Raw genomic sequence first — 17,546 nt, forward strand, 5'->3', positions numbered from 1 at the left:
CACATGCAGGGCCTGAATGGAGAGTGCTGTCAGCAGCCCTGACAGATGAAGAACAGGGAAACCAGCTGCTTGGCAGCCAGTCCCATTTTGTAAAGGAAGAGACCATTGCCTCTAGGCAGAGGCTCCAAGCTGCAAAGAGCTGTGCTGGCGACGTGCCTGGCTGGAAGTGTGGAAATGAATAACACAGTGCTGAGGGGGGGATTCTGAAGGACTGCATAAGGCAAAAGCCCATGGGCTTTCACTGTCTCACTGCATAATCCCGGAGGCTGTTCCATCCTCCTAAGCTTATGGCCTTTCCCTGAGCAGGTGTGGGCACGGACAGTGGTCGTACAAACTCCCAAATTGCTTCTCAACCCCTACTCTAGCCCAGAGCAGCCCCAGCTCGCAGCAAGAAGATATGTTACTCTTTTCAGCCCTTTGTCTCAGTACTGGGACAATTCACCAGGTGTCTGGGGAGAAAGGGAGGCTTGTGGATTTTGCAATGTGGACTGCTGGCAACTGGACTGAGACACTACTCCTGAGGATAATTTTTAGCCACTACTGACTCAGGCTACCTTTAAACAGATAAACTCCAGGAATAAAGGTTCCATTCCCCAGCCTCTCTGTGCCTCTTAGCCCCCTGACCTAGGGCTAGATTGTAGTTGAAGCGCAAGAGGTGAAAAGCTCTTTCCTGTTCCCTGAGCTTGAACCCGAACCAGTCAGTGAGCTTGACAGGGAGCCAGACTGGAATTGGCAAACAGAGCTGAAAAGAGGCTCCCTGCCAGTTGCTTTCTGTGGTTTCCACAGTGGATGGATGTGTTGCCTGGCGTAAGGTACAAATCCTGGAGACGGAGCTTTCTCAGGGGCTGGTCTGAGGCTGGAACAAACTCTCCAGGAACCACAGACCATCAAGAACCTCATCCGTTTCCTCTCCAAATGGAAGGCACACTTCTGTGGCCTGTCTTCTCTTATGTAAACACAGAGCAGCGTGTGCCTCGGAGGGGAAGATGACCACCACCACTACCACCCCCCTAGCAAAACAACACGTTTAAGTGGAGCCAATTTCACTTGTGCCATGGAACCATTACCCCCAAGTGGAACCAAATAAACAAGTTGATTCAAAGCAAATCAACATCCCCCTGCCATGCACATGGACAGGTACTTCTCTGTAAACAGGATCCCAGCTGATACCTTTTCCCCATTGCTTCCATGTCTCGTTCCTTTTCTATTTGCCTTTTGCAAGATAAGGTGCTGCCCCTATGTGATAAGCACGTCTCACCAACTTTTATTCCCACTGCAATGTTAATAATTTTTTTTAAAAAGTCCATTCATGTGGGTGTTTTAACTACAACATTTGGTGCTTCTGAAAATATCTAGAGTTGTCCCTCCAAAACAAGAGATCAAATGCTGGACAAAGGAAAGAGCATGGCCAGCCCCTATGCATTGGCACATGTGCTTCCTCCCTCAAGGACGATAGGTTGTCAGCATGTTTTGAAGTACAGGAGCTACAGTTTGTTAGCTCATGTCACTGGACTGCTCCTTTCTGTGCTGCCGTCCGACAAGCTCCTATTACTGGGACAGTGGGTGTCATCAGCTTCATGAGGCCTCTGAGGTTCCCTACTTTTGGTTGCTCCCGTATATACCGCAGAAGCTTTGAGAGTTCTGGCCACACATGGACACAGCAGCACATTTATCGATAATAAGCAGGAGCAGATGTCTGCTGTTAGACCTCCAGGCACTTACCATTTTGTGTAGGGCTCCTAGGAAGTTGTGTCTGTCACATGGCCTCCAGCTCTTCCCTTGGCATCCATCTGGGCCTATTGTAAATACATGGCCTCATCTCAATGACACCCATGAGAGCTGTGGGAAGATTGGGTGGTCTTTCTCAGAAGGACTAGGTTAGCAAAATGGAGGCATTTATAGCAGTGTGCAGAACATCTGAGATCTGCAGGCTGGCCATAGCATGGCTTCTGAGAGAGGTCAAGGCTGGGTAGGACTGTATGATTTCTCCTGGGAGAGACTAATAGAGCTTTGCAATTTCACAGATATTTGCTTTATATCCACAGGTATCCGCAGATGTGGATCCAGATATCTGCAGCTCATTTTTGTGGCTGCAGATACAAATTTTGTATCCACACAGGGCTCTCCTGCAAGGAGCACTGGAACAATGGTGGAAATGCATATTGGTGTAGATATGTAAAAAACAGCCAAGGGAAAGATTGCAAGAACAAACACTGCTTGGAAGGTGGTCACTGGCTGGTCCTCTATTGTATGTCCCTGGCTGCTCTTTACCATGGGAGAGTCTGGCTGGCCTCTGCTCTCTTGGGTCCTGTACTGTCACTTAGGGTCCCAGCTTCATTGTTGCTCTCAGTGTGAGATGAGATGAAGGCAAGAAGCTGAGCCTACAATGGATGTAAGGGAAGTGCTGGCTGTGGCATTGGGTGTGGGGACTAGATGTTGCTGGACCCCAACTTGGCTTCAGATTTCATCACCGAGCACTCATGGAAAGAACAAATTGTATTTGTTTATGTAGATTTATGAAAACCAGATCCTAGCAATCCTCAGCCCAAGTACTGAGAGCCCCTCATAGACCTGGAAATTCACAATCCTTAAAATAATCACATCAAAACTACTTAGAGAGAAATGAGGGGCCTCTGTTGCTTTATGAAAATGGCCTAACATTGTTGTGAAAAGATTTTTTTTGTTTGATTCCATAGAGGTTTTGTCTGTCCTGAAAGATGCAATGGCTTTGTCTCCTCCTAGTCTTTTTTCCTAACATTTTCCACTATTGCTGCTTCTGCTGAGTCTAGTTGCAGTGTAGACAAGACTCACAGGGCTGTTGGCATTTTATCACTGTGTCAGCTATGTTGTGCTTTAAAAACGCTCAAGTTCCCAAAATTACTAATACCAGAGAAACTGAACTTAGAATAGACAAGGCTTTGGCCACGTGTGTCCCCCACGGGATTGGGCTGAAATGGAGATGCCCCAACTAGGCATTTCCTCATACTGTGAATGCTGTCACCCATATTTCTTTCCTAGTCCTCCTGGTGGCCTCTTCCACACAAACCAGAGAGCATCAGAACCTTATCATGCTCTGGGTCTTTCTGAAATGAAATTACTTCAAAGCAGGTCTGCCTAGCCTCACTAGGGACCAAAGCCTGCGTAACAACACTTCACTGTCAACCACAGCCACAGGCTTCATAACATCAGCATAGGATGGCTGCCTTGATCTGTAGTCAGGAGGTCATCAACTAACAGTACTAGTTCAGTTCCTGTCCCTTACTCAAGTGTAAGCCCAGATAGACCATCTGAAGATTGCAGATACTGCCACAAGAATCCTCAAGAATTTTTCTTCAGTGGTTAGATACCTGTCAATAGCAGGCAAGATCACTAGCATCAACAGCTGACTTTCTTATATTAAGGTCTCGCCAATGGCTCCTGGAGATCACCTGGCACTGAGCTTCTCTGTGAACAAAGGGCCCACTGTCTCCCTGCTGGTCTTTCCCAGACCAGAGGGAGCTGGGTCTATTGAATGTTGCCCCATTGCCTAAGGCACCCCAGTGCTTTATGACCACAGCTATACTTTGAGCAGAGGTTTTCATGGAGTTGGCCATAGTGATTCTCTGGTCTCCTTCCTGAGTGGTTACAGTGAACTCACAACCCAGAGACGTGTGTGAGTAATTTAAAATGACTACTTCTGACCTGCACGGACTTGTGTTACTCAGCACTGAATCCCATCAGCCCTGGAGCCACCCATCTTTGTGAGGTCTCTGAGTTGTTTCTCACCATCCTAGATAGTCTTGTGTAATGTGGGTAATTCTGAGTGAACTGCACATGCTGCTGCCTCTTTGTTTCCTTTCCTTTCCTTTCCTTTCCTTTCCTTTCCTTTCCTTTCCTTTCCTTTCCTTTCCTTTCCTTTCCTTTCCTTTCCTTTCCTTTATCATTGCTAAATACATTTAAACAACAACTCCAGCATAGAATGTTGGGACACCCTACTGTTAAGCGTTTGGCATGTTGAAAATCGTCTGATTACTGTGACTCTGTTTTCTGTCACTTAATTTCTGGTCTGTGGCAGAGCTTTAACCTTTCACTCTGTGATTGCTGAGTTTAATGCCTTTTGTGAGGAACTTTGTCAAAGTCTTTTTGAAAGTCCAGATAAACTGTGCTAACCAGCTCCCCATTTAGCTACTGTATTGCTGAGACTCTCACAGAATTCTAGCAGCTTAGAGAGACATGCTTTTCTTTACAGCAGCCCTGCCATTTTTCTCTATCATGTCCACATTTGCAAATCTATTTTTAATTGCTAACCAGTTTACAAGGTACTGACATAAAGCTCACTGGTTTGTGATTCCTTGGGTCACCCCAGGTGTTTTATTTAAAAGATCAGTGCAGTACTTGCTACACTTCAGCCTTCCCAGTATAGAAGCTGATTTTAATGAAACAATGCCCATTTTCATTAGCAACTCAGTCACTTCATTCCCCAGTTCCTTTAAAAAAAACTTCAAAAAACCAGTCCTCTTGGGTCAACATCATTTGGCCTGCAGACATCTGGCTTTTATAATAAATCTGTTCCTCCTTAGATTCATAGTGTTTAAGTCCAGAATAGGCCATTAGATCATCCAGTTTGACCTCTTGTACATAACAGGCCATCAGATTTCATCAAATTACTCCTATTTTGAGCCCAATAAATTGTATCTGACTAACATGTATTTTCCAGAAATGCATTCAGTCTTGATCTGAAGCCATAGAATATGGAGAATCTGCCACTTTCCTTGGTAGTTTCTTTATAACAGTTTGCTCAATTTTATGCCTTCTTATCTCAATCATTGGCTTCCAGGCATTGATTCTTGTTATGCCTTTCTCCAATGAATCTAAGCACCCTTTGGTACCTGGTATCTTCTACCCATGAAGATTCCTATCCACTGTAATCAAGTCATTTGGGGTATGTCTACACTAGCCCCCTAGTTTGAACTAGGGTGGCCAATGTAGGCATTCGAAGTTGTAAATGAAGCCCGGGATTTAAATATCCCGGGCTTTATTTGCATCTTCCCATCCGGGCGCCATTTTTAAATCCCCTTAGTCCGAACTAACTGCCCGCGGTTACACGCGGCAGTCAAACATTAACTCGAACTAAGTCCTTACTAGGGGGCTAGTGTAGACATACCCTGGGTGCTGTTGGTCACCAGAGGGGAGCCTGGAGCTAACAGAGCAGCAAAGGGTTGTGACAGGAGCTGTGGGAGATGTTAACTCAACAGGTGCTCAGCACAAGAAGTTCTGTGCTGGAGACCAGAATGCCTCAGTAATGGGCAGGGGGTGGCAACAGAATTGTTGGGCCCTTGGACAAAGTGTGTGTGTGGGGGGGGACAGCTCTGTGCTCCTGGAAGAGGAGGGGCCTTAGGTGGAAGGGGCTGGGCTGAGCAGTAAGCCATCAGTGCCATCTGGACCCTACCACGCCCCCTCACCCATCAGCCCTTATGCCTCCTAGTGCACACCGTGCAGGGCTCCAGAGGTGATATAAACGGCCAGGGCTCTGACTCTCACCATTGCCACAGGAACAGTGGCTGGAAGCCTGGGATTCTTTGAATCACTGGGCCCCAGGGCAGTAGCCTCCTTTGCTTCTCCCCTCTCCTCCTGTTGGCGGGCCTGGTGATGAGCAGTAAGGAGCATGGCCTTGGAAGTTGGGAGCAGCTTTGCACTCTCCCTGCTTGGTTTCTACACAATGCTGAAACCCAGGAACAAAGTTACTCCCAAAACTGTAAATGCACTAGTGGGAGTTTGTTCCCTGTAGAGTTTCCCTCATTCATTGCTTTTATGGAATGGGTGTATTTTATTTCATTTCCTTGGCTCGGCTCAGCTCCTCTCCTGGCCAAGACTCTGGTCTCGTCAGTGTCCAGGACAGGGCTGAGGACTTGTTCCCCAAGGAATAGGTACAAAGAGCCTTGTGTCTTGAGTGAGAAGTGTAGATAAGAGGAGCTATAGGACTGTCTTCCACTTCACACCATAGTGATGGAGCTGGTTCCCAGAGGCCGAGGGCTTTCCTTGTGCTAGGAGAGAATTGCTTTATTTCATGAATGATTTATCAGAGGGTGAGTGAGCATAACCCAGCCAGGCTGCACAATGGTGCGTGTGACTGCACACCCCCTCCTGGAATCAGGCTGCAGACACCCCAGGATGCCACCTCACCTGACTCTGTGCCATTCATCCAGAGGACTCAGGCGTTTGTGTATTAGCCCCAGCTTGGATTCCTTAGTGAAAAGCTTCCCTTTTTTTACAAGACAGAAGAGTGAACAGGCTGGCCTAAACAGCAAGACAGCTCAGCCTCTGGAGCTGGTCTCTTCTCCCTAGCAGATTTTAGGCAGCTCTTTTACATAGTTGTCTCCAGAGCAATGAATTTAAACCAAGCACAAGCTAGGACATCAGTTGTAACAATGTGCCATTTTTGACTGTTTGCAGGACCTGGCATATGCGAGTGTGACTGACTTAGAGATAGCTAATCCCTTGGCTGCTGGAATAAATTCTAGTACAGCCTGTGCTATGCCACAGCTCTGAATCTGATCCCTGCAACAGACCTGCTTATTTGCTCTGCTACTGTGGGTGTGCAGCATGGTGTTTCTTCTGTGTGTGCCTCTGCACAGATGCTTTGGCACACAGGTTTTTGGTCCAGAGAATTGTTTGTCTGGAGCAGGTGGGATGAGAGCAACTGGGTCCTGTGTCTGGTGCTCATCTGGTTACTGCGGTCTAGTCTTCCATGCCTCCACTGGGCATTGGAAAGGCAGACAGGCAGAAGGACATGCATAGGACTGGCACTGCCAGCAGAAAGGAAAGTGAATAAGAGGCTGGGAATAATTGTCACCTCTCTAGCGCGTTTCCCAGACTGGCTTTCTTGTTTACTCTCTTTTCATCCCCTGGCTGTAGAGTGCTGACATATGGTGAATGGTCCAGCATCATCTTTACCTCAGGTGTTGCCTGTGCTCATGGTATTCAAGCTGAGGAGAGGAAAGGGGTGCAATATAACGGGTTTTGGGAGTACTGCTGAAAAGGTCAAATCGGGGCAAATTACAGACAGTCCTCGAGTTACGCGGATCCGACTTATGTCGGATCTGCAGTTACGAACGGGGCCTGTCTCCCTGGTCTCCAGCAGACCAGGGAGAGGAAGCAAAGCGGCGGAGCACGCGGGCAGCAGACAGCTGGGTTGATTTAGTTGGGATTGGTTCTGCCGGGGGGCTGGACTTGATAACCTTCTGAGGTCTCTTCCAGCTCTATGGTTTTATGATTCTATAATAGTCTCAGAGGGGAAGAAGCTCAGTTAGTCTGTAATAGGAAAAACTTAAAAAACAGCAAAAAGTCTAGTAGCCCCTAAAAGACTAACAAAACATGTAGCTGGTATCATGAGCTTTTGTGGGCACAGCCCACTTCTTCAGATGACTGAAGTATTATAAGTCTAGATCCAAGAATAAATAAGGGAAAGGGAGGGGAGAGGAGGAAAAATAAAGATAATTGGATTTTTGATGAGAACATGCAGATCATTGATGCAGCCACTGTTGTGTGTGCGCCCCAAATTTTGTACAAAGTGAGCCAAGTGGGATCACTAGTGAAAGCCTGTGCTTTGCTGATTATGTTTATACTACTCACATGCCTGTATGATATTTGTAAGTGAGGTTATGAGTATTGGCTCTGTACTTGTATTTCAAATGTTTGCTTCTGGGACATACCAATAGGCGTTGCTCACTGGGTGCCAATTGAGGTGCCAATTGTTCTTATCAGCCTCTTGTAACTACTTGAACAATCTACTCACTGTCTCTTTATTTGCTGAGGTGGGAGGCTTGCTTCCAGATGCAGTGCAAACATACTCAAAGGAGGCCACCTTTAACATTAGCTGCTGAACAGCCTTGGGGGCTGAACCAATTCAATGAGCACGTCAGCCGGGGAAACAATCAATTTAAGCCACCCAAACATTTCTGTCTCAAAACATTGTTACGTACTACTGTTCAAGTAAAACTTATGATGATTCGAATCAGGAGCGGGTGCATAAGGTTCCTACAGATCCTTTTCAGAAATGTAGAAGCTATGGGGATGTCTGGTCAGTTGACTTGGGCTTGTGGACCCTGAGCCTAAAAGCATTTAGGCTCAGGCCAGAGCCCAAGCTCTAGGAGCCTACAAGCATGGAGAGTCCCAGAAGATGGGCTCCAGCTCAAGCTAGAATATCTACCCGGAAATGTTTAGCCCCACAGAGCGTTCCTGGCCTGGAGGTTTTAGCCCTATGTAGACATTCCCTAAGAAGCCCTACAATGCAATGCTGCTGTCAAGGCCAGAACAGGCACAAACAGGGTGGGGGACACTACGCCTGTGCCCAAGTGCTCTCCTCTGCTGAGCAGGTCCTTTAGTGGCAGCAGGATGCCAGAAAACCTTAGAAAATCCTTAATTTTGTAAAGAGTTTTTTCATATGAAATATTCCAGGCTATACTATGTACAAGGGTGCTTGCGGAAAGTAACATCCCAGGGGTTGCCTTTAAATGTGGCCCTGCGAGCAGCAGGCTTTTTGTGACTGCCTGGGTGCTTGTGTGGCTGGGCAGGGGAGTTCTGTAACCGCTGCAGCCCACCAGGCTCAGTTCAGTCTGCAGCCTCAGCTCTGCTATATAGCCCATGCTCCAGTCTTCCCGGTGCAGCTGCCGTTTGTTCGTTGCCTGGGGCTATGCTACCCTAGCCCAGGGCCTACAGGGACTTTGCAGCTCCCAGGCACTGGCAGCAGGGGCATGCGTTCTTCAGAAAATTTGACTATTTGCCCAGTGCATGGTGTGGGACTTGATCTGCATGTGAAGTGGGGAAAGAAGCCAATGCCTGCTGCGCCACTGTGCCCCCTGTGATCAGAGCCTTTCCTGAGATGTGTCCCAGGAAAGGTGAATGCAGCCTGCTCACTGCCATTCACATGTCTGTTTAGTGGCAGAACTGGACTCTGTCTTATCCTGGAGGGTGATGGACTGATAGGACATTCAGAGAGCTGTGCCAGGATGCCTGGTGGAAGATGCATCAGGAGAGATGCTGGGAAGTTGCTAGCACTGTGGTGAAATGGCAGAGTGGGCAGTGATCTGGAGTGGATGAAGAGCAGGTACTGCTCACAGGGTATGTCTACACTACCCCTCTAGTTCGAACTAGCGGGGGTAATGTAGTCATCCGCACTTGCAAATGAAGCCCGGGATTTGAATTTCCCGGGCTTCATTTGCATGAAGCCGGCCGGCGCCATTTTTAAATGCCGGCTAGTTCGAACCCCGTGCCGCGCGGCTACACGCAGCACGGAGTAGCTAGTTCGGATTAGGCTTCTAATCCGAACTAGCTGTTCGCCTCGTGGAACAAGGTGTACAGCTAGTTCGGATTAGGAAGCCTAATCCGAACTAGCTACCCTGTGCCGCGTGTAGCCGCGCAGCACGGGGTTCGAACTAGCCGGCATTTAAAAATGGCGCCGGCCGGCTTCATGCAAATGAAGCCTGGGAAATTCAAATCCCGGGCTTCATTTGCAAGTGCGGATGACTACATTACCCCCGCTAGTTCGAACTAGCGGGGTAGTGTAGACATACCCATGCTGATTGGCAGGCACGAGGCTGGGGTTTTGAGCATAGTAGAACGGGTTCCTACAGAACACACAGGGCACAGCTGCAGGAGGATGGCAAGGTCATCTGTAATAAATATTCTTTTCCACAGGACTCAAGGCAGAATTGGCTCCCCTGTCTCCTCCCAGCACACTGGGCCTTCCCGCACTGTCCGGCGCTATCAAGCTGCTAATACTCAGCTAATGTCCAATGCTCTGCCCAGTGGGAATGGGCATGAACAGAGCAGCTCTGGACCACACGCAGCCGATCAAGAGAATACGCTCTCTCTCTGGGGTAAGAACTACTGGGTTGCCAATTTCTCTCATGGGCCTCCTTGGGAGGAGCTGCGCTGCCTGATGACTTCAAACTCAGAGGAGTAGCAATACCCAGGAGGCCCAGACTGTCTGCCTAGCACTTTTCAGAATGGAGGAGTTTCAGGCAATACACTGGGATTCAGTTCTCGTGAGTGGAAAGTCCAACCCCCAGGAGAAGTAGTAAGCAGCATAGAGAGAAACCTTGGGGTGGAGGAAGAGTGCAGGAGGCTTGGCTGACAGGAAATCAGCAGACAGAGCCTATAGTCCTAGGGCAGCAGCACGGGGGCAGAAAAACCAATAATGGGTGCGTGCATGTGTGTGACAGAGAGAGTGCTGCTCACACTGCTCTGGAGCCAGAGCACCCTGGAACGATGGTGCAGCTCTACGCACCATAGGGCGGGGAAGAGAGAAAGCTTGAGAGCGCCAGTACAGAAGCTGTCAAGTATCAGAGAGGTAGCCGTGTTAGTCTGACTCTGCAAAAGCGACGAGGAGTCCTGTGGCACCTTATAGACTAACTGAAGTGTAGGAGCATAAGCTTTCGTGGGCAAAGACCCATGCATCTGACGAAGTGGGTCTTTGCCCACGAAAGCTTATGCTCCTACACTTCAGTTAGTCTATAAGGTGCCACAGGACTCCTCGTCGCTAGTACAGAAGCTGTAAGGATTGGAGAAGAAACCTCATTGCTCAAGAGTAGATTGAGGGAGCAAAATGCAGAGAGTAGGGAAGAGAGAAGGCTTGGAGATGTGATAAATGCTCCAAGAGACACTAACCTGGGCTGGGAATTTCATACTAAGGACATTGGCTGAGTCAGTTCTCTCTTAGTATCATTGGAGAGCAGGGATGCAGCAATTTTCTGCCCTCTAATTCGGCTGTGGAGGTCTAATTTGTATAACCTCCATGTGGTTATTTCTCTTGGCTGGCCCCCATAGGTCTTGTAAGGTGCAGAGAAGCCAGGTAAGGCTGCTGGAGACAGCCTAAATGAGGTTTCCAGGAGCGAGCCCCACCCAAGCACAGCTAGGGAGGGTTGAAAGTGCCCTCTCCAGCTGGGCAGCTAGATCCTAAGGTCTGTGTGTGATAGGGGCTCACTCCTGTGGGCCTCCTTGAGATCATTGGCGCTGGAACAATGTGTAGGGTGAGGGGTGCTGAGCTGTGGCCCCGCTCACTCCTGCCTGTGCCGCTTACTATCCAGGCTGGGCCACAGCTGGGGGCAGCTGCAGAGTCCTGGGCCAAGGCCAATAGCAGAGCCCTAGGGCCAGTAACCTGAACCTTGGGAAGCAGTAGAACCCCCAAGGGCAGGACCAGTAGCCAGGACCCCATATAGTACCAGGGCTGGTGGCCAGGTCGTCGGGTGGCAGCAGGGATGAAAGCTGGCATCCCAGGGCAGGTGGTCAGGATCTGGGATCCCAAGAGGCAGATGGGCTGATAACTGGAACCCTGTCAGTGGCTGGGGTAGTGGAGCTGGCAGCAGAGCCGCTGAGTGGCAGTGGGGCCCTTAGGCATGGGCTGGTGGACAGGGCCCTGACACAGAGCAATGCTGGGCATAAAGCCTGGGGGTGCTGCAACACCTCCGCGCTTCTGCTTCCAGCGCCAGTCCTTGAGAAGGGCGGTACAGAATGTGCAGGTGGCATCCACCCATGCCCTGCTGCCTGTTTGTTGCCAGCCAGCAAAGCACAGCAGGCCTGGAGAGAGCCCGCTCCTTTTCCCTGGGCTGAAGAGTTTAACTAGAGTGGGGTGGGGGTGTTTTTTCTATCTTTAGATACCAAACACCTAGGGTGTGTCTAGACTACATGCCTCCTTCGACGGAGGCATGTAGATTAGCCAGATCGGAAGAGGGAAATGAAGCCGCGATTAAAATAATCGCGGCTTCATTTAAATTTAAATGGCTGCCCCGATCTGCCGATCAGCTGTTTGTCGGCAGATCGGGGGAGTCTGGACGCGATGCCCCGACAAAGAAGCCTTTCTTCATCGACACAGGTAAGCCTCGTGAAACCAGGTTTACCTGTGTCGATGAAGAAAGGCTTCTTTGTCGGGGCATCGCGTCCAGACTCCCCCGATCTGCCGACAAACAGCTGATCGGCAGATCGGGGCAGCCATTTAAATTTAAATGAAGCCGCGATTATTTTAATCGCGGCTTCATTTCCCTCTTCCGATCTGGCTAATCTACATGCCTCCGTCGAAGGAGGCATGTAGTCTAGACACACCCCTAGGAAATTCTCCACGGAAAATGCTGCTAAGGAAATAAGAAAGGTGAACAGTGAAACATCTGGAAGCCAGGAAATGCCCCAGTTAGGGCTTGACTACATGGGGAAAGGTACAGGTATAATTGTCCCTGTACAGCTATAGTGGTAGGACCCCCTGTGGGTCTTATTCCATTATGAGTAGTCTTTTTCCACTTCAGCTTATACTGCTTCTAAGTGACATTAGCTACATCCAAAAAAGGCTAAGAAGCAACAGTTTAGACCCCCAGGGAGAGAAGACACCCCTCCCTCCTAGTGATAGCAGAGCAATGGCCCAATTGGAGAGGGTGCACAGCAGTGGACAGCCACAGCTGTCCTGGTGCCTGGCCTGCTATGTGCAAGTCCTGCTGGGGTGCCGATTTTGCTGGCATTTGGCCGTGCCACTTTCATTCTGCACTGGCCTTTTCCTTCACAGGGGCCAACCTGACAGAGAAAATCTGGAAGATAAAAATTGTCTTCACTCCCACGATCTGCAAACAGACATGCCAGAATGGCCGCTGCTACAACAGCTGTGAGAAAGGGGACACCACCACCCTCTATAGCCAGGGGGGGCAGAATCATGATCCCAAGTCTGGCTTTCGCATCTGTGAGTATCCCAGGGGTTCAGTCTCCTCCCTGCCTGGGCTGCTCCTCCTGTTTCAATAGGCCCTACAGACCCAGGCCATGGCTTCTTCCTGTGCTCAGAACAATGTCTCCCTCACCCAATTTCCTTCTCCAGGGGGCCTGACTTCACCCGCTACTCCCTCTTCTGCGAGGGGGGAACCTCATCTCCACCCTGCTCCTCCCGTTCTTCAGGGGGGTGGGAGTTCAGTCAGGGATGCTGACAGGTCTCTCAGTCTCACCCTCACTCAGGCTTTAATTGGCATTCAATCTCGGGGCTGCCTTTCATCACTTAATTTCATCCCACTCTCTCCTTTCACTCATGTGGCAGCCAGGAGAACTGGCTGCAGATTGCAAGCTGTTTCAATGAACAGGGCTGCTGGAATCTTTCCTCTCGTTTCCTGGATGCTGGGATTGCCCATGAATTTTCTCTGCCATCCAGTGAGTTGGGCAAGTCGTCTGCCCCTCACACCACGGATCCACTTAGCCACAGGTCCCCAGGGTGGTGGGATGGACTACATGGACCTTAACAGGACTTCTCATTTGCTAGCCTTGGCAATCCTATGGAGGTAAGATTAGCTGTTTCAGAAGCACTGCAGCCACCAAGGGACCTAGGCAGGAATGTCTCATTGATCCAGGAGAGAGGTTCATAGAATCATAGGACTGGAAGGGACCTCGAGAGGTCATCGAGTCCAGCCCCCCGCCCTCAAGGCAGGACCAAGCTCCACCTACACCATCCCTGACAGATGTCTATCTAACCTGTTCTTAAATATCTCCAGAGAGGGAGATTCCACCACCTCCCTTGGCAATTTATTCCAATATTTGACCACCCTGACAGCTAGGAATTTTTTCCTAATGTCCAATCTAAACCTCCCCTGCTGCACTTTAAGCCCATTACTCCTTGTCCTGTCCTCAGAAACCAAGAGGAACAAATTTTCTCCTTCCTCCTTGTGACACCCTTTTAGATATTTGAAAACCGCTATCATGTCCCCCCTTAATCTTCTTTTTTCCAAACTAAACAAGCCCAGTTCATGAAGCCTGGCTTCATAGGTCATGTTCTCTAAACCTTTAATCATTCTTGTCGCTCTTCTCTGTACCCTTTCCAATGTCTCCACATCTTTCTTGAAATGTGGCGCCCAGAACTGGACACAGTACTCCAGCTGAGGCCTAACTAGTGCAGAGTAGAGCGGCAGAATGACTTCACGAGTTTTGCTTACAACACACTTGGTTGTAAGGTTGACTTGTAAGAAAACCCCAGGCACATAAGTGATTAGGTTAGGCCCTGGGTCATCTGCTTCAGTCCTGCCCTGGGATGAGGACTGAAAGGAGTCACTTGGGGTGTCATCTGCAGATGTTTCACTGAGGCAGTGCAGACAAATGGCTCCTGCTTCCCTTATGATTCCCCCGTCCCACCTCATTCTGGTACTTCATAAGCTTCTGCAAACATTGGACAAGCCCTAAAAGAGGCCTGAAACTCAGAGTCCTTTGACCGTTCACTGCTTCCATTCCCATTGAGCTCCCCTGCCCTTTGGCTTGTGAATAGTAACCCCACCAAACCAGGTTTCTTGATCTCTGCCCTCAGTATCAAACTCTTCCCCCACTTCACGGCGTGCTGCTGTATTAGTCGCCAGCCCGCTCCAAGAGATCCTGTTGGCGCCAGCAGTATCCCCCGGCTCTGTGGGGCTTTGGGGCAGGGTGTGTCTGGATCTCTCTCTCACCAGCCACAGGGACAAAGCCCAAGGGAGAGCAGATCTTCAGCCTCTGACTGAATGAGACTCACTTCATTCTGAGCTAAGGGAGGGTCTACTCTGTGGTGTCTCCTCTTGCTGTCCGCTGGTGAGAATGACCCTCAGTGGCCAACCCCAGGCTGCCACAAGGCTGCTTTCAGGAAATGAGGAGCCTGCTACTGTGCTGAGCCTGCTGCTTGGTTGTTGCAAGGCTGCCTCCAGGCGAGGCCACTTGTCTGGGATCCCAGAGTTGATGCTGGCCAGAGGGGCTAGTGGGGCTTCTCTGTTAAGCAAGTGTCTCTTTGCCTTACAGATTTCTGCCAGATCCCCTGCCTGAACGGAGGGCGCTGCGTAGGCAGGGATGAGTGCTGGTGCCCGTCTAACTCCACAGGGAAGTTTTGCCACTTGCCAGTTCCAAAGCTGGAAAAAAAACAAGCGGGGAGAGTCTCAAAGACCCTGGCCAGCGGCTCAATGAAGCAGTCCATGTACACGCTGCCGCTGTCCAACCAGCTCGGTGAGCCTGGGACTGGGCCACCCTCCCTTTTGGGCTGCCTGCACATGTGACTTAGAGAGCAGCCCTCATTGGGTATCTGGGCCCAACTTGCTAGGCTGTTTGTGCCCAGGAGACTAGAACATTACTGGGCGGGAGGGCAGGTTTCATGGGGCAGGCGAGGGAGGGCTCTGGTTGGGGGAGATAACGGAGAGGAAGGGATGGGGCTAGCTCTGGAGTCAGTGGAGGAAGGAGGTAAGGGGTTGGTCCCAGCAGTGGATTCCTTTAATCCTGACACACTCTCTGCACCTTGGACAGCCCCCTCCCTCTCACTCATCCCTATCTTCCACACTTGAAGTATGGAATGGAGTGATTGTTGTTAATTTAAAATATTGTGCCTGCCCTTCCCCCCAGCCTAGCACCAGTTTCCACCCAGGAAGCCGAAAACCCACCCACCTTGCTGCCAAGCTGTCCAGGTCTCTCTCGCACCCATGTGTGAGAACACACCTCTGACCAGGTCCAGGTTTCTCGGTATTGCAGTGGCCTCACCCTCCTGCTCTGCGGATCAGGCAACCCTTAGAATAGGGGCTCCCTGGGAGGACCCAGGAAGGGGTACAAGCGCCCAAATGCATGAGAGGGAGTTTGTGCAAGCACATAGTGACAGACCAGCGTGAGAGTGTGTGCTGATGAGCCAATCCTGAATGTGCAAAGCCTCAGCCGCCCATAGGCAGCAGGCCCCAGTGCTGTGCCCTTTTCACACTCGGAGAAGTACCAGGGGAATTAAATACCACTGCCCTGCTGTTGCAATGCTCAGGGTAGGAATTTCAATACACGACTGTCAGGGAATACCAGAGTTGAGGTGCCTGCAGGGCCATGGGCCCAGCCACAAGACTGAAGTCAGTAGGAATTTGAGGGCTTGTTTGGACTCCCCATGCTAAGTAAACTAAATACTGCGTGCTGTCTGTGCACATGCTGCTGTGGGAATACTGGACTCTCTTGGCTGTTGCATTTAATCTTTCTCCCCTCTCTCAGGGGTTTGCCTAGCTGGGAAACTGGGCAGACATTTTCCTGCATGACACTGCTTTTCTCTGAATTTACCAATATAGTTGTCCCAGAGTAGCCTCAGTGGTCAGAGTCCCCTCCACAGTGACTGGCAAACAAGGAGCTGCTCCCAGTTCCAGTAGGGTACCTGGGCAAACATAGCTGAATTGTCACAATGTTGGTCTAAACTCATCTTCCAGCTTCCTTAAATCCTTCCCTGGTGAATGTTCACATCAATCACCCGCCAGAGGCCACTGTGCAGATCCACCAGGTGGCCAGGGTGAGGGGCGAATCGGGCCAGTCAGAGGAGAACAGTGTGGAGACTGTACTTGTGTCTCAGCTACCCACTGGGCCACAGTACAGCCACAGCAATGGGAACAGCAACAGCATCACCACAGAGAATGGCCAGCAGCAGCCGTCCTCTGAGCTTCTAGGAAAGTGTTTCCGGGAGATGCTGCATGGACAGGTAAGGGCTACACCTATCCCTCTTTAGCAGGGTGTGAAGAGCTGTGTGTGTGTGAACATGAGTGTGGTATGTGTGCACATGTAGAACATGGAGAGGTTTGCATGGTGCAGTGTGTATGAGGCATTCTGGTGTGCAAGTTGTGACTATAGCTTGCAGGCGTGGGCGTGTGAGTGGTGCATGTGCTGTATCTGTGTACTGTGTGTGCAGCTGAAGTGGTGTAGTGCTTGGATGTGATCCAGAGAAGGCACCCCAGTGGCATCTGGGGCCACTGCCTGGACCCTCTTGTGCCCTGTGCCCATGTAGCTCAGCCCTGACATCTCTCACATACAGTGTCCTTCAAATAGAAATGTTTACTGCAGCGCTCTGACTACTGGGTAGCAAAGGTAGGAAAATGTCTCTCCCTGTCACGCAGTAAATGAAGGTCTGATTTTCATGGGCTGTCACCTTTCTATGCATCTTGGTCGAACTCAGGAAGCAAATGTCCCTGGCAAGTTCTCTAGTCTTTCCCCTGCACTAACTGGATTTTATTAGTTTGCCTTTCCCTTTTGGAGATTTCTGTCTCCCAGTCTAACACGGGTTAATTCCCATGGGTGAGTTCTGAGCGAGACCTCTGGTCTGATGTACCTATACTCTTGCTTCTCCCCCAGTACCATGAATACCACACTTGCTCTCAGTCCATTCCTGGTACATTTCCAGTCATTTGTTCCTTTCCGTCCAAGACATTTTTAGCTGGACTTAATTCTCAGCGATTTCCTAAAGGAAAAATAAATGAGATCAGGCCCCAAACATTTCACATGTGAATGCAGGGCCGGAAAAGCCCAATTCAGCGATGTGAAGATGGAGAGCTCTCTAAACTGAACCTCAGTCCCAAGAGGCTCCCCCTCCAAGTGCCACGTTAAAGGAAGCCCCTTTGGAGATACATTGGTGCTCTTCTGGGACCTGTGACTCTGAGGAGAAGAGAGGGGCTGCACTTGCCTTGTTTAACTGGCGCTGTGGCTGAGTAACCTGGGTGACAGTGAGGAGCCCAGGCAGGAAGCGTTTTTCTCTTCCGTCTGGGTCTGAAGCAGAGGTGATTGGAATGTGAGCACTGGGCACAAGGCCATGTCTC

The 17,546-nt window shown here is 50.0% G+C and overlaps 1 protein-coding gene across 2 annotated transcripts in view; it reads left to right on the plus strand.

Annotated features, from left to right (window-relative positions):
- Nucleotides 1-17,546, plus strand: part of LTBP2 (latent transforming growth factor beta binding protein 2) — a 129,507-nt gene that overhangs the window by 49,117 nt on the left and 62,844 nt on the right. For both annotated transcript variants that reach the window (XM_075926872.2, XM_075926873.2), the window contains exons 4-7: nucleotides 9,676-9,857; nucleotides 12,530-12,700; nucleotides 14,755-14,955; nucleotides 16,173-16,438. In XM_075926872.2, the coding sequence (XP_075782987.2) occupies nucleotides 9,676-9,857; nucleotides 12,530-12,700; nucleotides 14,755-14,955; nucleotides 16,173-16,438 (820 nt within the window). The remainder of the gene's footprint in view (nucleotides 1-9,675; nucleotides 9,858-12,529; nucleotides 12,701-14,754; nucleotides 14,956-16,172; nucleotides 16,439-17,546) is intronic.

The sequence above is a fragment of the Pelodiscus sinensis genome, chromosome 5 (genome assembly GCF_052426305.1).
Source record: "Pelodiscus sinensis isolate ZL-2025 chromosome 5, ASM5242630v1, whole genome shotgun sequence".
NCBI lineage: Eukaryota > Metazoa > Chordata > Testudines > Trionychidae > Pelodiscus > Pelodiscus sinensis.